General features: G+C 40.5%; 1 protein-coding gene and 1 long non-coding RNA gene across 2 annotated transcripts in view; one reads left to right on the forward strand and one right to left on the reverse strand.

Moving 5' to 3' along the window:
- The window catches only part of LOC124615358 (minor histocompatibility antigen H13), a 38,452-nt gene extending 22,992 nt beyond the window's left edge, over nt 1–15,460 (reverse strand). Inside the window, exon 1 of the mRNA XM_047143173.1 lies at nt 15,234–15,460. Coding sequence (XP_046999129.1) covers nt 15,234–15,425 — 192 coding nt within the window. The 5' untranslated portion in view covers nt 15,426–15,460. The remainder of the gene's footprint in view (nt 1–15,233) is intronic.
- Nucleotides 15,461–15,531: 71 nt separating this feature from the next.
- Nucleotides 15,532–20,544, forward strand: part of LOC124615359 — a 28,333-nt gene continuing 23,320 nt past the window's right edge. The window contains exon 1 of the long non-coding RNA XR_006979782.1: nt 15,532–15,679. This is a non-coding gene — a long non-coding RNA (uncharacterized LOC124615359). The remainder of the gene's footprint in view (nt 15,680–20,544) is intronic.

A 20,544-nucleotide genomic window follows, 5' to 3' on the forward strand; every position in this document is an offset into this window, starting at 1 on the left:
TGTCCTCCTTTAATCCAATCCACATTAACTTAAATTTGTCTACATTAAGAGCAAACTGTCATTCATTACACCAGCTAGAAATTCTCTCCAAGTCATCTTGTATAATCTTACGGTTATTCAACAACGACAATGTCCCATACACCACTGCATCATTAGTAAACAGCCATAAATTGCTGCTCACCCTATCCGTCTGATTATTTACGTATATAGAGAGTAGGATAGGTACCATCACACTTCCCTGGGACATGATACTCATGTCTCTGATGAACGTTTGCTATTAAGGACAACTTAATGGATTCTATTACTTAAAAAGTCTCTGAGCTATTCACATATCTGGGACCCTAAACCATATACTCTGACCTTCGTCAGTCTTCAGTGGGGCGCCACGTCAAACACTTGCTGGAAATCTAGAAATATGGACTACATTCTGGCCTCCATCCAGGGTTTGTAGGATATCATATGAGAAAAAGGCAAGTGGCACCTTTGCATGGTGCCGCTTAAAAGCGGTGAGGACAATCTGTGAAAGATATCACTTCAGATTTTTCCACTCATTTCAACATTCTTAAGTAGCTATTACTATATTTTTGGCCTACCATGGTACCGACCCCCAGTGGAGCGGGCCTACAGAAAGACAGATAGTAGAAAAGGGGCTGGCAGTTCCCATGCCGCAAGTGATCAGATCAGAGATGTGCCTAACAACTTCATTGATACAATCTGATGGAGAGGGATGAGGGTGACAGCAGAGATATACAACAATCAGTGTGCCCTTCAGAGTCCAATGTGGCAATTGGTCTATCAGGTGGTGACAACAAAGTAACAGATCACCACAAAGTGATCACTCTCATTAAGATGATGATAAACTGAACACTGTAGCAAAACCATGAGACTGAGGGAACGAGATCATAAGGTCGATAGCCAAAATGGTGCATTGGCAGCACAAAAGTGGGTAGGGGTACCATCACTGAGAAAAGACAGATCAATTGGAAAGAAGTTTATCAGTCAGGCTGTGCTACTCTCCCACAGGACATTGTGCACACTGAAATCCCCTTGTAGGAGAAAAAGGGTAGGGGGGTTGTTAGATTGAAGAAGAAAAAGCCATGTCATCTTCACCACTATTCCCAATCCAGCAATGTGGAGGCTCATTACCTGGGGAGCGATTAAGATTGATGTTCAAAATGAGGGTGCACCCAATCTTGCTGGAAGATGGAAATCTCTAAATCAGCAGTCAGTTGTGAAAGCAATCGAAACTGAAACATATCAAGGTAAGAGGTACTCTCCACAGGTTTGCTCATGGAAGAATAATGGCCCCTACAGTTTCGTCCGTGACACTGCATAGGAAACATTAACATTTGGCAAATCTTGTTAATGCACTGCAATTTCATGAGGATGTTTAGTGCCCCTAACTCTCATATTATGGTGATTAAGCTTTCCAGTTAAATGGAAGACTGTTTCATCACTGAGTAGCAGCTTGGATGCTATATGTTCATCCTCATGTGCTTCCTGCATTGTGACACAAAATTTAAGCTGCTGGCCATATATTTCAATTTTAATTGTTGCACGAGCTGCACATGGTACAATTTGACTTAACTGCCATCACCAAATCTTCCACACGATTTCTTCTGAATGTATGCTGTACGTCGTAACAGACAAACATCTTGCATATTCAACAGACAAAAACAATTTTCTTGCTTTGTAGCTATCTTGCCAATGCACAGCACTCTTTTAACGCCAATTGGCACGCACAATGCAAAGTCCGAGTTTACAGTTCTGTTTGTGTGTCAATCCTATTTGCACACGTAATACTTTGGAAAATAAATGGAAAATATAGGGCTTTTAAAATGAATGAATCATTTACAGTTGTTTTGTCATTTAAGTTTCTACAACCCATTTTCACTGATGCCACTTGTAACCAGCTGTTAGTCACAAGAATTTCACTTCACAAGCATCTTTCGCCTTTACTGTCCAGGCTTCACTGCAATAGGACAGCACAAGTCTTCCCTAGCTGTTATGAAGGCATATTTGATGTGCTTCTTGGCTAGGAAAAGTTTCAATACATTATTAACAATTCCAATTGTTTGTTTGTACCTGCCAGCTAGGTCTACTTCTACAAAAAAGAACATTTTACCAACTAAATATGTGATTGTGTTCACTCTTTGTAGAATTTTATTTTTCTAACAGATTTTACTTTGTACTGGGTATTTTGTGCAGAAGACCATTGAGTGTGTGTGTGTGTGTGTGTGTGTGTGTGTGTGTGTGTGTGTGTGTTGTATTTCTCAGATATAATCTGGAAAGCGTGTAGAGAATGCTGCAGGTTAGCCTCCAAAGACGTATGAGAGCTAAATCATCTGCAAAAAGCGAAGCATCTAGTTTTGCGTTTCTGTTAGCTTGAATGAAAATGGGCAGCATTTGTCTCCACTCTCTGATGATTTTATTCATATTATTAATAAACAAAGAGTGGTGGAAGGTTGCATCCCTGTCATACTCCTGCAGGTACAGAACAGTCATATAAGTAATAGTGTGAGGAAGGCAAACCGAGAAGATGCAAAAAATTCACTTGGGAGGCTGCCTACACTAGATTTGTCTGTCCTCTGCTAGCAGAGGACATCAAGAAAGTTCAAAGAAGGGCAGCTCGGTTTGTACTATTGTGAAATAGGCGGGAGAGTGTCACAGATGCGATACGCAAGTGTGGGTGGCAATCACTAAAACAAACGCATTTTTCGATGCGACAAGATCTTTTAATGAAATTTCAATCTCCAACTTTCTCTTCTGAATAAAAAATATTTTGCTGATGCCTGCTTATGTAAGGAGACATGATCACCGTAGAAAAATAAGAGGAATCAGAGCTCACAGAGAGAGATTATAAGTGTACGTTATTCCCCACTTGTTGTTTGAGAGTGAAACAGTACAGAAACCACGTGAAAGTAGTTCGATGAACCCTCTGAAGGGTATTAGTGAGAATTGCAGATTAGTCATGTAGATGTAGATGTCTTCTGTCCCACTCAGATAACTGGTCTTCTTTCTCAACACAGATTAAATTTATTCTGTAAAATTTTGCATATACTATCAATAGGTTGCTGAGGAATGTGATCCATCTACCAGAATCTGTAATAAAGACTGAATACTCTCTACAGTTTTTTGTCAGCAAAGTGGCCATCAAAGTTTTATCTTCCTTTCCATCAACCTGACTGTCACCTGTCATGTGGCCTGATAAACAGGAGTGATGGTTTGGGTTGCCATTTCCTTTTGTCATCTGTGGCATCCTTAAAGCACAGCAGTATGTCAACAATATTCTAGTCCCACTTCAGCAATATAATGCCTGCCCACACACTGCAAGTTTCTACTGCTTGTCTTCATGCTCGTCAAACCCTACCTTGGCCAGTAAGGTCACCAGATGCCCCCCCCCCCTTTCCCCCAAACACCCACCCCCCCCCTCCCAAATTGAGAATGTCTGCACCATTATGGGCAGGGCCGTCCAACCACCTCGTTTTTGATGATCTAACGCACCAACTGGGCAGAATTTGGCACTATATCCCTCAGCAGCGCATCCAACAACTCAACCAATCAATGCCAAGCCAAATAACTGCTTGCACAAGGATCAGAAATAGTCCAACATGTTATTGGCTTGCTCAATTTGCGGAGCTCTTTCTCTTTAATAAATCACCCAATTTTTCTGAAATAGCAATCATTTGTCTGTCTGTACATGTACCAATTTCTGCCCCATTCAGACAATTCCTTAGTGGTGTTCACTGACTTAAGTCAGACTGGCCAGATGCCTATTTATTAATAAATAAAATCTCCTTATGTTTCAGAGGCAACATTTACAATAAATATTATTTTGTTACTTAAGCTGGTCAGCTAATTACTGATAGGTGCAGATTGGACAGGCATGGCTAAATGTTCTACTGTTAACCTGGTAATAGTCATTTTTCCGATCAATGCCAATGGCAAGACATTAACCGTGGGTGGGTGGGTGGTTAATTTGACTGTCTACAGCTTGTTTGCTAACTCCAGTTTCAAAATATTAGCCAGCAAACGTCTTATCCATACTGGCTATATTACAAGGAACTCACAAATTACCTCAAAAGATTCAACTAAGTTAGAAGTTCACATATGTTCAAAATGCTTCTTCATACATGCTTGTCAAGCTTTTAGTTGCATGTGCAGCTGCCTTAAAGAGTACTCATTAGCAGATTCTGGGGCATCAATGGAGATGGCGAGTAAGAGCAAATACGGCAGCGCGAAAAAAAAAACCCTGATGGGAGCTCGATTTTGCAGTCCTGTCCCCCTTGTCCCCTCCCTCCATCACCCCTCTATCAGTACCACAGGCAGCTCTACAGGTAATCAAAACAACAATATGCTACATCTTTTGTAACATGCGGAGGTTGATGTGTTGCCACAACGGTAAAGGGGTAAAAATAAATAAGAACTAATTTGGAGCATAACCAGTACTTTAAGCAAACCAAGGAGATGCAGAGGTAAAATGTAGGAGTTTGGTGAGGACAGCAGAAAGCATATACACAAGACCAACCTACACAGAGAATATGCTTCACCATCACTGAGGCACCATAATTATGTTAGGGATGATCTTCATGGCACAAGATATCGTTAGGAGTTAAATGAGTACAGGCGACCGGGAGTAAGCATAGGACAACTGACACTCTGGGAAGCATGGAGAGAAGATCACACTGCAGCAATTTCGTAACCTACCCACAGCTTGTTAAAGGGAAGAGTCTATTCCCTGCTCCAGTAATGCCTGACCATCAGACACACTGAAATGTTCCTAGGTCGTATCCTGGTGCCTCCACTGTTAGTGGTGCCTGCATAATAACTTCAGGATCCAAAAAATGTGACTAAATATTCCATATTGTAATGATCTGAGAGTATGCCATGGATAGATGCGACTACCTGAGACTGAGGATAGCACTGGTGTAAGGCCTGTAAAGGGTACATAGGGTTGTTACATACAGAATACCATTTATGTGTCTGGCAAAATCAAACAATGGAAAATCTAGGATCTCAGCCAGAGACAATGGTCATAGTGGTGATTTTATAGTGTACACCCTGGGCTATGTCTACCAGTTCTGTCATTAAGACACTGCAAGCTACTGGTACAGGGTGTTGTTCCATGTCTCAGTATGCACAAACACATGCCTAGTCCAGCCATCTACTTAGTCCTATCAGTGTGCATTATTTCCACCCCTTGGCATTATTTGAGTACCACCAAGAGCAATCTTTCGAAGATGAAGGAGGAAAAAGAAGCTTTCGGTCCTTGAAACAGACAATCTAAACTGTGGCCGGGGACACACCAGTGAGGGGTTTGTGGGATCAGTATTGTATGTGTGCAACCTAACAGTACACAAATTCTTACTAAGGATTTCCTAATTTGGAAGAACCCCCACGCTGGAAGTTATCAGCAGAGCTCAATCTGAAGATGCTGAAGACAATGAAAACTCCGCTGTGAAGAAATGGTTCTACAGTTCTGTGTGTGGGTGGATTGTGGTGAGATGGTAAAAGCACACAACTCCTGCTGTAATGAGACAGGAAAGGGAACTACAATAGAGTGTCAATGATTAAGCCTTTCAGGTGGATATTCAAAGTTAACATTTGACAGACACAACAAATTTAATGCTATAGTAAATACACGAATTGTGACCTTTGGTGCAAGAATAACGGGTGTCTACAATACAATTAACTGCAGCAAGACAGAATTGTAAACAATATTTCTTACTTAAGGATGCTATTCTCTTGGTAATGTAGAGTTCTGCACTATATACCAAGGAGATAATGCAAGGAAGTTTGGGATAAAAATCAGAATACACTAAAATCCTAGGCACACCGAAGCTACAATATGGTGGTGTCAGTTCGTGTTGTTCATCTTATATAAATAAAAAATGTCAGCAATAAGGTACTGTCACTAGATGAAAGCCTGTTGAATTGCAGTCTCCGTTTGTATCAGATGTCCCCCCCCCCCCCCTAAGGTGAGGACTGGGATGACAGTCCTATCCCTCCACTACAGGGAGAAAAATGATTTTCAAGGCTTTGAAAATCTTGAGTAGGTGGCATTTGTGATTTTTGGGCCACTTAGAAGTTATTATCTAGTCCTGAGAGGGAAGGATATTCTCAGTATGAAATTTTTAAAAATGTTGCCTTGGCCTGCTTATTATTTGGATACGTTCTTCCCACCAGCAGTGTCAGATGCTACCTAACAGTGAATATGTTCAACTGTTTCCTCTTATTTATGCAAGGAAGCTGAAAGCATTATATATACAACCACTGGAGATGGACCATGTGATCATGATACATATTGATTGTCTAACGTAACTGAACAATGCAGGAAAAGATAGAATACTACTTACCATAAAGAAGATGCAGACAGCCACAATTAAAAGACACTTACCATCTTCAAAACAGCTAACACTGCACAAATAGACAAAATATTCAAAACAGAGTGAAGAATCATCAGAATGCGCATCAACAAATTATACCAGAAAGATGGACACTGGAGAGTAGCTACAAATGAAACAGTCAGTAAGGAAATAGAACTGGGAATGAGTACAATCAGGAAGAAATGCATTTCACTTTTCGGACATCTAATCAGAACACCAGAGAACAGAATCATCAGGAGAATAATAGAAAAACTAAGGAATAGTAAGTGCAACATTAAGTGGATTACAGAAATCAAGGAAGACATGGATGAGCTACAGATTACCCTGGAAGACCTAAGAAACAAAACTGACAAAATCAGGAAACTCGCAGACAAACAGACAGACTGCAAATGAGAATCAACAAACAGACAATAGGAATGGTGATTTCCGATGAAGAAAGAAGGATGAGATCTGAGAGAATGAAGAAGTACTGGGTTGACAGAAAACTGATAAATTCTTTGTATAAAGTTGGCTACAGTGGTCCCATTCATACACACAAGCAAGCACACCTCACATACACATGACCGCCAACTCTGGCAGCTCAGGCCCAAATGCAACTGTCATGTGGGATAGCAGCAGCAACCTGGAGGGGGCAGGGAAAGGGATGGAATAGCAGTTTATGGGGTGGGGGGATGCCCTGAAATGATGGACACCCTAGGCGAGATCATTCCCACCTCTCCTAAAATGGTGTTCCGTCACCCACCCAATCTCCACAACATCCTAGTCCATCCCTATGCCACTCCCAATCCCAACCCGAACCCCTTGCCTCAAGGAAGACCCAGGTGCAAGACCAACCCAATCCACCTATCCAGCACTTCCTGTTCCAGTCCTGTCATAGGTTTACCCCACTCCATTAGAGGATGAGCCACCTGAGAAAGTAGTCATGTCATGTACCAGCTCTGCTGCAACCACTGCACAGCTTTTTATTTTGGTATGACTACCAACCAGCTGTCCATCGGAATGAACGGCCACTGTCAAACTGTTCACAAATATGCAGCTGAGCATAACATGCTTGAATTCAATGGCAGTTTCACCAATCAAGCCACTTGGATCCTCCCCTCCTCCAGCAGCTTTTCTGAACTGGCATTATTGTTACAAAACATTCTCCACTCCCATAATTATCCTGGCCTCAACCTATGGCAACATACTGTCCCCCACACCCTCTACCCAATAATTTCCACCCCCTCCGTCCTATCATATCCTCCCATTTCTCATCACCTGCCTTCTTTGTTTGCTGCCCTCTGTCAACACCACCGCCTGTCTCTCTCTCTCTCTCCTTTTCACTCCCCCTTCTTTTTATTTTTTCCCCACCTCCCTGCCCCAACCTCCTGACACTATGCCTGTTGGCATCTAGTCCTTGCACACACTGCCAGACAGTACTCCTCTGTCTCCCCACCTGTTCCTCTGTCCCACCACCCATACATTACTATCCCTTAATCTCCCTTAATTCCCCCCCCCCCCTCCCCCTCCATGTTGCTGCTGTCATCCAAGTGATAGTTGCATTTGGGCTTGAGCTGCCAGAGTTGGTGGTCTTTGTGTGTGTGTGTGTGTGTGTGTGTGTGTGTGTGTGTGTGTGTGTGTGTGTTTTTCCTCTTCTACTGCTGAAGACTGGCCGAAAGCTTTGTGTAAGTGTCTTCTTTTAATTGTGCCTGTCTGCAACTTAAGGTGTCTTCTCTACGGAAAGTAGTAATCTACCTTTTCCTACATTGTTGGCATTCCTACATGTAGTTTCCACTGTTTAACATAATTAAAATTTGATATGAAATATTCATTGTTCCATTTAAAAATGGCTGCATACTGAAACTAAAATTTTGTACTTTACGAATAATTAATTTTAATAGCCAAAGCTGAATATGTATTTAAAAACCCTCACTTGCGTGCTGATGGCTTTGTTTGTGGGCCAATTTGGGACATGGACCCATATCATAGTGCAGGGTGTGGTCTCTATGACGTTATTTTCTCAAAGATTCATTGCACAATTTGACATGGTGAGTATTAAAGGAAAGATGGACACCTTCCTTCATTTATAAGTGTATGCAGCACTCTGTAATGAATGTCACCACAAAACGTGCTGTGGAACAACGTACAGTGACAAACAAATTGGTATAAATGATAGCTGAGACAAGATAGTCAGCTGCCAGTAACCTAAGAAACTGTAGGGCATAGCCCATACTTAAAGGAAGAAACAAAAATTTCTGTGGTCAATATGTATCATGACCAACTTTACAATAAATAAAATGTTCCAGTTATTGTGCTACTGTTGAACGGATTTTACATTTAAACCAAATGTTTCGTCCCAGCGTGCAGAGGACATTTTCAGGGGGGATCGTAGCTTCTCTGTCTCCAATTCACACCCTGACTCACTGACAGCAGCAAAATTCCATTCATACATACTTCCATGCAGCAATGTGAGACGTCACATTTTGAATACCGAACATGGTTGGCCATTGTCGATTGTTGTCGTCCACTATTGCTATCATCTCATTTTGGCAGACTAGCCACATTGGGATCCAATATTCGGTTTTATGCCCTCCTCCTCCTTCCTACTGAAATCAGTGGGATGTATTATAATCTCTGTAGCCTCTATGTATAGCCTTTGATGGTACCTGCTTGCGGCTGCCAGTACTCTAGTCCTATCAAAATTAATGTGGTGATCTCCTGGCTGTAAAGCACTTTCCACAACAGCAAATCTGTCAATATCTCTCCACCTGCAATTGCCCTTGTACTCCTCTTGTCATTTTTTTTACCGTTCTTTCTGAAATACCCATATACACATTCCCACAGCTACATGGAACCCTACAAATTCCTGCTTTTTCCGGAAGCTGGCAAGCATCCTTGGCCGATTTTAGGTAATCTTGTATCTTCCGTGTGGGTCTGTAGAGTACCGCAACATTCCCTCTTTTTTTTTATTTTATGCAGTCAATAACATCCTTAGCGAAAGGCAAGAAAATCTTTGATTTCACAGGCACCTGTGCATCACTATGATTTCTGTGCAGTGGTCTTAACGCTTACCTCAGCTAACAAATAACCATTCTTGAGCAGTGCATGGGTGTGAGAGTTTATTTCTGCATCAAGCAGCTCTGGTTTGCAGATGTCCCTTGCTCTATCCATCATCATTTTTATGATATCTCACTTTTGTTGTGGGTGGTAGTTCAAATCCAAGTGTAGGTAATGGTCTCTGTGTGGCCTAAACGACCATCTTCTTTCTTTCTTACCACGCCTCCACAAAACAAACATATCATCTGGGAACTGGAACTAAACATTCAGTTTCTTGTTGGCAGCCTTGAATGTTTCCACAAAATAATACGCTATGCCTGGGCTTAAGGGGCTCCCATAGCCACACCTTCAGTCTGTTTGTAGAACACATCATTCCATTTGAAATACGTGGTTGTGAGACAATACTGAAACATTAATGCAATATCAGGAGGAAGAATCCAATTCAGCTGTAACAACAATTCACTGAGGGGAACCGTAGTAAACAGCGACACCACATCAAAACTAACTAACATGCCTTCTAGCTGGATGACAATGCCACTTAATTTACTGATAAAATGTGCCGAATTCTTGATATATGACTCAGACCACGCCGCTTACCATCATATTAGTGTGGGTAATCAAAAATAGGTGGAAAAACCAATAGCACTCACTATATGTATTTGTGCATCTTTGGCAACCCATACAGTTCTGCTGGTAGTGCAACTGAATTGTACAGACTTTTTTTATCAACAATGTGTGTGTGTGTGTGTGTGTGTGTGTGTGTGTGTGTGTGTGTGTGTGCGCGCGCATGAGTGTGCGTGTCGCGACTCAGCATCTCCGCTATATGGTGAGTAGCAACTTACCTTCTCTAATATTGCTACATTCCATACTGAATTTTCCATTGTTTAACAATATAGTTAATCAGCATCAGGTTGGATTCCATTTGAACCACTGTGCCCAGTGACTGACGTAATTCAAACTAGAAGGAAGTCAACAATAAGTCATGATTCAATCTGTACTTTAATTCCAGATCTAGTTTTCAGCTAAAGTACAGCTATCATCAGTGCATGTGAAATGAGTCATGAAGACTCAACAGGCTTGTAAATGCATTTTATTACACGGCTTTGGCACGTACATATCTTAATTCATCTAATTAATCAAATTATGCTATGTACATGCTAAGGTAGTGTAATAATGTGTATTTACAGGCCTGCTGAATCTATATCACTCATTTCATATGCTGTGATAATAGCTGTACTGTGGCTGAACTCTAGATCTGCAATAAGGTACAGACTGAATTGCGAATGACTATTTTTCCAGTCTGAATTGCTGATTATGATTGCAGTGTGTACCAGATTGAGACTGGCCAATGGACACTTTTCACCTAGTCGGATGGATCGTGCTCCTCACTACTCCATGTCATGTCCTGATACACTGTCATCAAGGAAAACAGCTACTTCAAACATGCACAGGGCACATGTGCTGGTAATCTAAGCCACCATGATAGCTATGGACTAAGTGAACATTATTGTTGACCAGCTGCATAACTTCATGCTCAATGTTTTCCAAAATGGTGATGGCATCTTCCATCAGGCCACTGTCCTCGTCACTAAGTCAGAATAATGTGACAATGGTTTGAGTAGTGTGATAAGTCTTCTGGTAATGTATAATCAAGATATTGAATGTCTGCTTAGTGCAAATAATCACACATATGTATTTTTGGTGGCACAACAAGCCAATAAGTATGTGGTCATATTGTTTTGTATCCATAGAGGCTATCATGGAGACACCTCCAAACACCCTCTCACGTTTAGCACTATTTTGACACTACAATTGATAACACTTGTGGTCAGGGTAGTGATCAGTAAGAATACGAAACACCTATGTCCACATACATACTACACAAGCCACCATATAAAGTGTGGTGGAGGGTACCTCTACCACTAGTAACACCACTACTCATCATTTCATTTCTTGTTCCACTCGCTCATAAAGCAAGAGAAAAACAACTGGACCTGGCTACTTATTTGTTTTGAACTCTTTCAGTTGTTTACCTACGACACAGATGCTTATTACCATGTCGACCACAGGGGATTTTGTGTGAAAGTCACAAAACAGTATGTTTGTACTATTCTCTTGCACGAACAATTTTTTAAATGGGGAATTAAAAACTTTGGCTTTTGTTTTGATAGTTCAACTGCCACACCAGACTAACTGGAAGCCTTAGACCCACTACGTCATTTTACATAGAGCCCGAATTTTCTCGGGTTCTCAGTCATAGCTATTGCTATCAAATCTCTGTTACCTCTGCTTGCCATTGATCGAGCATTCTGTAATGAACAGAGTGCAACAGCCTTTCCTCCCTCAGCATTTGCTGAACTTTGCTGCTAAACCACACTGGGTCTTTTCTGTCATTAATTATTTATTAGAGACATACTTGCCCAGAGCACAATTTACAATCTGCTTAAACTTTGTCCATAATTCCTCTATATACATCATTTCATTTTGTTCGCCCAGATAACTGAGTCATCAGCGTGACGGATTGATGTCCTACGGGCCCGGGTTCGATTCCCGGCTGGGTCAGAGATTTTCTTCACTCAAGGACTGGGTATTGTGTTGTCTTCCTAATCATTTCATCCCCATCGGGTGCGCAGTTCCCTCAATGGGACGTCGAATGTAATAAGACCTGCACCAAGGCGGCCAATGACGCCAAACGCTCATTTCCATTTTTCATCATTTCGTTGTCCAAGTGAGATGCTAACAACTGCTTACCTTTTCTTTCTAGCAGAGATACTCCCCTGGCCGCCTTGACTGATATATTAACTTTCATAACCATAGTCATTACAATGGCATCACATCACTAATCCTTCTCTACCTTGACATAAGTAAGTTCTGGCCTGTTTGTCACTACAAAGTTAATGACTTTTCATTGTGTGTAAGCTACCAAAGAGCTGCTCAAGATAGTTTTCAGAAAACTGTCCTCAAAAGTACTTTGCAAGACTGTGTCTGTACCCCATGCAATGAATCCATAGACGTCGCAATCTATACTTGGTACGTTACAGTTGCCTCCAACTGCAATACATTATCTGGATATTTACACTCTGCTGACAGCAGACTTTCTTTGAATGATTCTAAAACTATCACAGAGGAACTGGGTGGTCAGTAGAAACACCCTACATTAGCTCAGTTTCAGCTAGACCTGTTATAGGCAACCAGATAACTTCACTGTCACACTCAATTGCAACCTCAATAGAGAGAGTATTTTTGTCAACTGCAATGAAACTCCCGCTCCTATGGCATAAAATCTGTTCTCCCGGTAAACGTAGTGCTGGGTAACTCAACACCAATTATGTAATGCAGGAAGGTGGCAATAAAACTTGTTACAGTTGACTGGAGGCCTTTTTGTCAGTCTCTGACAAAGTGAGGGTGATTGTAAAGGAGATGGAGGAGAAGGTTACATCACGATGACTTTATTTAGCACATGGATAACCTACATCAGCTTATGTAGAGTCTGGTGCATAGAAAATAGTCAGTACTATCATCTTAAGTTTGTTCTTCTTCCCTTTTTTATGGTTTTCAATCTTGTGAAGCTTTATCCAGTTTTTAAGTTATGGAGCAACAGAAGAATGGGTGACCTCACTGCTCAAAGTTCTTTCAGCCACTATTTGACCTTGGACTGCCAGTCTGAAGTACTTGGGAAAGATGTTTACTCTGTGGGCAGCCTTCAGGTATGGGATTCCTTGTGAAAGCAATGTTTTTCAGGCAATTTGGCCAAGACGGAGATGTAAGAGACACCACACTGAAGATGAGGGGTTTCTCAAGGAAGGGGGCAGACAATTAGAAGTGCTGTGATGGCTGGGCAACAGAGGGATTGGAAGCTTAATTACTGAATTATCTGGTGAAAACTGTTGTTGCAAAGCTTGTCACTAATTACAGCATGGAGGCATTCCTCCCCATCCTCCACACTGAAATACATGTCTCTCAGCAGGCCTGTACTGCTGGATTTTTCACCCTTTTTGGTAGATATGGTGTAAAAGTTAGGAGGGAGACATTTACAAGACATTCTATCATGCTGTGAATGCTTGCAACTCACATACTCAGATGATTATGTGAGAAGACGTCTGCCAATTTAAAGCGAGAGTACACGTTTCCTGATGTCACGCTGGCAATTCACTGCTTTTTCTTTTTGCAGCAGCGTGCTCCACTCAAATATCATATGAAAGCTCCCGTATAAAATCTGTTTCCTTTGACCTTTTATAGATGCAGCAAATGAATTTAAATTTGCCTCTTTCCAGATTAGCAAACAACTTTCTCTCCAGTTCACCATGATATCTCAGTAGAAGACGATCTGAGTAGTGTGGAGAGTAATGGTGACACAGAGTGGTTAAGTTGAGTTAAAAAAAAAGGCCTGCAAATGAGCAGAGTCCACAGCATTTATCAAAACAAAACCACCTTTCACCTCCTCTATTGTCATCACTTCCCCAGATTTATCTGCTGCCAGCGATTGGCGGTGAATCTCTGACAATACCAATCGCACGTGTCAGCAAAATTTCAAAAAATCATTACAAGTTGGTTGAAGGTCATGAGACAAAAGCCAACATGCTCTACAACAACAAATACAAATAGCTATGGAAGGTTCAACAGTTTTGTATCTTCAATGAGCTCTACAAGAAACAGGTTTTATTACCATCTCTCATGACAAACCATCTACTCAGGAGGATCTTGCTTTTGGGATTGGTCCTCATTTCTGTTAAAACAATAAAAATGTGTATAATGAACTCCAAAATACAATATTTGAATCATTTTAAAATTGAAGATTTCTATTTACACACAGTGGTACTTTATAACCAGTAACTGATGAGATTAATATATTTACAAAATTTTACATGTACAGATATTCTAGGACAATTGGCTGCGTACAACATAACATCTTTAGCAATTCTTCCTCATCTAAGAAATCGCGACTTTCAGTGAATTTCGCAATCACCTACAATTTCTCCACAACTGGGTTTATTAACTTTATCATTGATCAGGAATGCACCTCCAATCAGACCACAATTGTTAAACCACAACTTAATCAACCAAACCTACCTGTGTGACATTTACATACAGCATTATTCCTTACAGGTCGACCAGTTGGTACGACAAAAGCAGCACAAATTTGTAGTGTTAAGCATTCGAGATTAACTAGCCCTCCTCTTCGATACACCCAACTAGTGTGATTCTAGTGAACAGTAGAACAGAGCACTCTCTTCTGCAAATCCAGATTGTTCAACAAATTCTCGTTTCCTATATTCCTGAGCAATGCGTCCCACAAACTCAGGTAGAAATAAGAAACTGCAAACATTGACTGCAGCTCCCAACAATTAATTTCAATAACAGTTTGAAATTTAAAAGTATGGCATAAATACTGGCAAATTTTCCCAAAGTCAGTGGTCTGCGAGAAATCACATTAACATGGTCCACTGCCTTAACAGAGTAATTTTTTCCTCATTACATGAAAAATTTGTCGGCTGTCAAAACTGCAACTACTATCAAGTAAATTACCAACTTTTTCTTCTAAATCAAAATAATAAGTTAACGATTTGTTTATTTCTAGCTACTTATATAAGTTTACAAGCATTGTTATACACGTGCAAGTGCAACAACAGAATTATGCTGGAAAACATTTCATACCATAATTTAAGGAATGTCAAACAATGGAACATAATTTCTAACGGGGCCGATAAACATTAAGCAACTTTTATGCTTATGGCATTTTAATTTTAGAGCTACAGCCTTTCGGAACCGTTTATCAAGGCTCTCGTATCGTACACGTCAATTACAAGTTACCTTCTGCTCCTTATGGTGTCTCACAGAACGGAATGACCCAAAGAAAATTGGTAGAAGAGCCATAATAACGAGACTTCCGTATGCGACTGCCATCCCCTCAGGGGTTGCCGGTGGTCTACTTGTGCCATTATTCGCGTTTTCTGTCAAATTTTCTTGCAATTGGGACACCGCTTCCTTCACCACGTCTGCCATGATATACAGACTACAGAGACGCCGATATTCCACATCGACTGACGCAAATCGTCGGCTTATCTACCGCTCTTATACTCTTTGTTCATGTACAGAGACATTTAGAACGACAGATAGAAGATACTGTACGGACATATACTGTTTACAATATTGTTATGACGCACATGAAAACTCCATCAAGGGTAGTGACAATACTACTTTGTGAGAACTTCCATGCACTGAAGCAGATCTCACACTATCAGAGTTGATGTCAATTGGTAAGGCGATTTTAGTGGGGTATCGATGTCGAATACAGAAAATAAAGCGTTTGCCGCACTTAACATTAGATATAGCTGGTAGACTACGAAAAAGAGTAAATGTGTCCAAGAATGTGTTGTACGATACTTTACTGCTAAAATCGGACCCGAACGAGTTTGTACATTATTCTCGGATGCATCCTCCACCTTAACGGCAAATTATTAATACTGATACAACATGAAATAGAGAAAAAATACGTTAATGTGAGAGGCAATTGCAGTGAACGAGAGATCGATGTAACAGATTTCTGGCTACAGACACGTCATTTGAGTGTTTGAAGCTGAGTGCTGCGGTGTCAACAAACAGAATTAGGAAACTTGTTATTGAAACCTGTGAAGTAATTACATTCGTCCTGCAGTGATATATTCAGGCAATTCAAGAAAATATATTTTACGTTTTATGATAATATGGTGCGGTAGACACTTACTTTGCAGACCTATTAGTAATGATAGCATATACGCAAAATGCATTTCGAAGTACAATCTTTCCTTACACACTGTTGTGTAACTCAACAAGCTAGTAAGACCACTACGTTTTCAAATTAATAAAGAAAGCACTCCAACAGTGAACGCTCCATTCACCATCCAAAAGTGATAAAAATAACGACTACCCCTGCATGGTCGAATTTAAAAACCGCTTTGTGCTAAAAGACTAGTTGAAAATTTAATCTGAGGAATGACAAGCGCGAAGACGAATTGAGAACGTAAACAGAGCACTGTGGTAGCTGGTTCATGAAGCTCTGCCAGTATCTAAATTGCGAATATTGTCAAAAACTGCTCGTCAATATTTCTAATATTGGCGGTAGGTCAATACGTTCCATCAGACGATCACTATATTGACGGTTTGTATATATTAGTGAATGTGTAACAGCAGCTTTAGTGCGACGCTAAATCCACGTCCATACAGTGTGTGCCTGGCCACGCTGCGACCAAACTCGGGTCAGAAATAGTGCGATACACGTCATCTGAACAGAGACGCCCACGAGCGAACGAATTCTTGAGGTTTATCGACACTGCGCAGAGTATATTCGTTGTTGAACAGAGCAATGCGGTTTGACGGCCGCGCCGAGCTGCTCCGAGTCTCTTTTCTTGATTTTACGCTGCGTGGTGCAGTGCGGCGGTTATAGATGCGACTGAATTCTTAAAAATAAATCAAGTTATTTTACATACAAGTTACTTTCTTGTTTTTGCTGTACTCTTTCGAAAGACTCTTTGGCGGTATGGAATCGATGAAAGTTAACCCACCGGTGTCGTTGACAGTAATACCAATATAGAAAAACTATTTAAAGGTGTCTTTACCTAGAAAAATGGTTGCCAGGCCCAAAAACAGAAAAACTGGACGCAGTGTCATACAAAGCTGGACATTTTGACCTGAAAGCAGAACTCTATATTTTAAATAGAAATAGTTAGTTGGGTATTTTCAATAATTTATTAAAACTAATGACAGTCTGTTTTCTGTGAGATCAACCATAAAAGTGCTTAAAAAAAAAAAAAAAAAAAAAAAAAAAAAAAAAAAAAATCAGTATTGAATATAATTTGACAGTTACGATAGCAGATAAGTGTTCAGTCTTCTTAATTGCTGTCTTCTTCCTACAACGAGAAAGTAAACTAAAAGTACTTCATTAAACAAAATGAACAACTTTCTACCCTCCTGGGGCAGAAAATGAAAATATATTCAGTAACTTTGGTCATTTTAATTACACTGTTTTTCATTAGGCGTGTAATGCGATTTCTTTTCATATTTAATTTTTTTGTATTCATCTATGCACTTGAGGCATTGACTACAGCTCAATTCTACAGGGCGATTTTTTTCCACTATATACAAACCCTAGGGATTGATCGATGAGAGGATATGGAACAAAAAAGTTTTAATGCAGTTATGTCCGGAAATGCATGGTTTCCATGCTAGAGAGACCATTCATTCATCATACTTTGTTACAGAGACTGTGTTCTAAACACACTGTATCATGCAGCCACAGTTATAGTATGCATGGTTTCCTCCTAGAGAGTGGTACTGTTCCTCATACATCATGCCCTGGTGCCCTCTCCCGCCATAGTAAATGGTAATGTTGTGTCCGACTCATATCTCTTGATAACTCATCTTTTAGTGGATGTGATATAGTATTCCATATTTGAATCGAGAACTTGTCAACATGGTGTTTATTTTCAAAAAGGCAAATGGTGGTGGGCAGCAAGGTTGTATCAGGACACCCATCCCTGCTGACAACAACCACATCATTCAATGTTCATTAATTGGTGACTGTATTTTGGGACCAGTCTTCCTTCCATGTCACCTAATAGGCAGGAAATATCAGCGTTTCTTGTGGGCCTTTGTCTCCCCTGCTGGCAGAAACGCCATTGATGATTCAAATGATTATGTGGCTGCTACATGGTAGTGCCCTAGCCCACTTCACCGTTAACATCCCGACTCATCTCAATTGTCTCTTGAATGGTCGATGGATCGGACGAGTGGGTCCAGTTGCATGGCCTCCTCGTTTGCTGGATCTCAAACCATATGACTTTTGGTTCTGGGGTAAAATACCATCCTTAAATGTGTGAAAGGAGGGAAGCATTTTAATTATCACTGATGTTGGGTGAAAATAAAATAATCACTTTTTGAAGTTCTCTATATAATTGGACATTGGTAAATTCTCAATCATACCATCGCAGCAACTTAATAGTTTAAGCCCAAACATTCACAAGTACGAAGTCGAATGAAAACTGGAAAATTTCAATCACAGTTAATAAAAGTTCACATAATAACTTAGCTGCTCCATATGATGAGATACTCGAGAGTGTGGTGAGGCAGGAACCTAGGAGTGCTGACAAGTACAACTTAAATTGTTGCCTATGAAACTTTTGAGCATCAGTAGCATCCATGTCCTATTTTTTGGCTTTCTTATGACATCGTGAATGTTATCCAATCAGCAACCAGTTCTCCGGCATTCGCAAAGGTCATCTCTCCTGCCAAACCTGAAAGCCTGCACACACAGTCAAACAACTGTCAACCTTTACTAGGTTTGTCAAATATTTGATTCTGTATGGCACTGCTTGACACATCTGTCAAGCATAAACTTCGTCTGACACAGCTGAGAGAAATTTTGATTGGTGCGAATTGTTAGCACAACTTAACCTGAGAAATAATTCTTAGAACTGTTAAAGCTATTTCATTTCTGTGGCTTGTTTAATATTCGAGGTGAGGAACAAAGCAATGTGTTAACAGTTTTGTAGCCTAAATATTTCTACAGAATTTCCTTCGTTAGGTACAGAGAGACGTGTTTTTCGTAAGACGAGTTACTGCCTGAAAGTTCCAGTCATGAAAGCTGGCATCAGCTGGGAGAGCGCTGTGCTGACCACATGCTCTTCCATATCCGCATCCAGTGATGTCTGTCATCTGAGAATGATACAGCAGTTGGTACTGTTGGCCTTCCTAGGCCTTTTCATATGGAATTTAGTAGTGATATGAATATTAAAAATGTAAACAGGGCAGAATAAGTGTGAAGTTGTTCTCTCAGGGAATGACTAGTAGACATATGGCAATATTAACAGTGAACTACAAACTAAAGACAGATAGCGTCCCATAGCAGATATAAATAGTAATTGTATTTTTTCTGGGTGGCAGAACAATTTGGCTGCATGCCCCAACTTAACATGATGACTGTGACCTCACTCGTCACAGCTTTGCTTTGTGTAATAGTCTTTCCGGTTTAGATTTGAGCTCAATGTGCCGTAACATGTTGACTGCCACATAATGTCAATGATAGTCACAGCAGAACCTTATATCTGACGCCACGTCTCTACCGGTGGTCACAACAGAACCTCACATCTGAAACCAAGACTTGGTCTGGCTGTGAAACATCCATCTCTATGCATGTGGTAGTCAATGAGTTAACCAGCATGACAATGCACTAGGTGGAGAGTCATATGACTTCTTGTTCCGGTCATCAATCGTAAGGTTCGTTTGAAACAGTTCTCCAGAAATGTCACTTGCAAGATGTCCACTTCCATTTCTGCACAACTGTTATATCCTGTGACATCAGTGTTCTGCAGTGCTAATATCTATTATAGCCTCCTGGTGCGATCTTTCTTTCCATCATGCCTTCAACTACCACATAATTTTCAAGAACAATTTATTTTGTAATACAAGAGAGTACCCAAAAGAAACTTAACCTTTTTTTCTACGAACTTATTTATTCACATTTTAAGCCCAAACCTTCAAACCCCTTCAAAGTACGCTCCACTTGCTCTAATACACATGTCTAAACTTTTATTCCGTTTTTCAAAACATTCTTTAAATTCATCTTTTGTGATGGTTGACAGCTCCTGCATCGTTTTCTTCTTCACCTCAGAAACATCAGCAAGATGATTTACCTTCATGACTTTTCATTCTAGGAAATAAAAAAAAAAAAAAGTTTGGCAAAGTCAGATGTGTATTGGGGGGGGGGGGGTTGAGAAACGGGGGTCACACCATTTTTTGGTCAAGTATTGTCGTACAGACAGGGCTGTGTGAGCAGACCATTATCATGATAGGAAAACAAGTAACCCTACTGCAACAAATCAGACCTTTACTGCCGCACACTTTCACGCAACCTTTTCAAAACTTCCAAATAGAAAGCCCAGTTAACCATCGACTCTGTGGAATACTCTCTTAATGGACTATTTCTCTCACATCCAAAAAACAAATCAGCATTGTTTTTATGTTTAATTTCACTTGATGAGCTTTCTTGGGATGAGTCAAACTTGAAGACTTCCACTGGTTTGATAGTTCCTTTGATTCAGAATCGTAAAGATAGCACCAAGTTTCATCCTCTGTGATTTTTTTAAAA

This window comes from Schistocerca americana, chromosome 5, assembly GCF_021461395.2.
Source record: "Schistocerca americana isolate TAMUIC-IGC-003095 chromosome 5, iqSchAmer2.1, whole genome shotgun sequence".
NCBI classification, from domain to species: domain Eukaryota; kingdom Metazoa; phylum Arthropoda; class Insecta; order Orthoptera; family Acrididae; genus Schistocerca; species Schistocerca americana.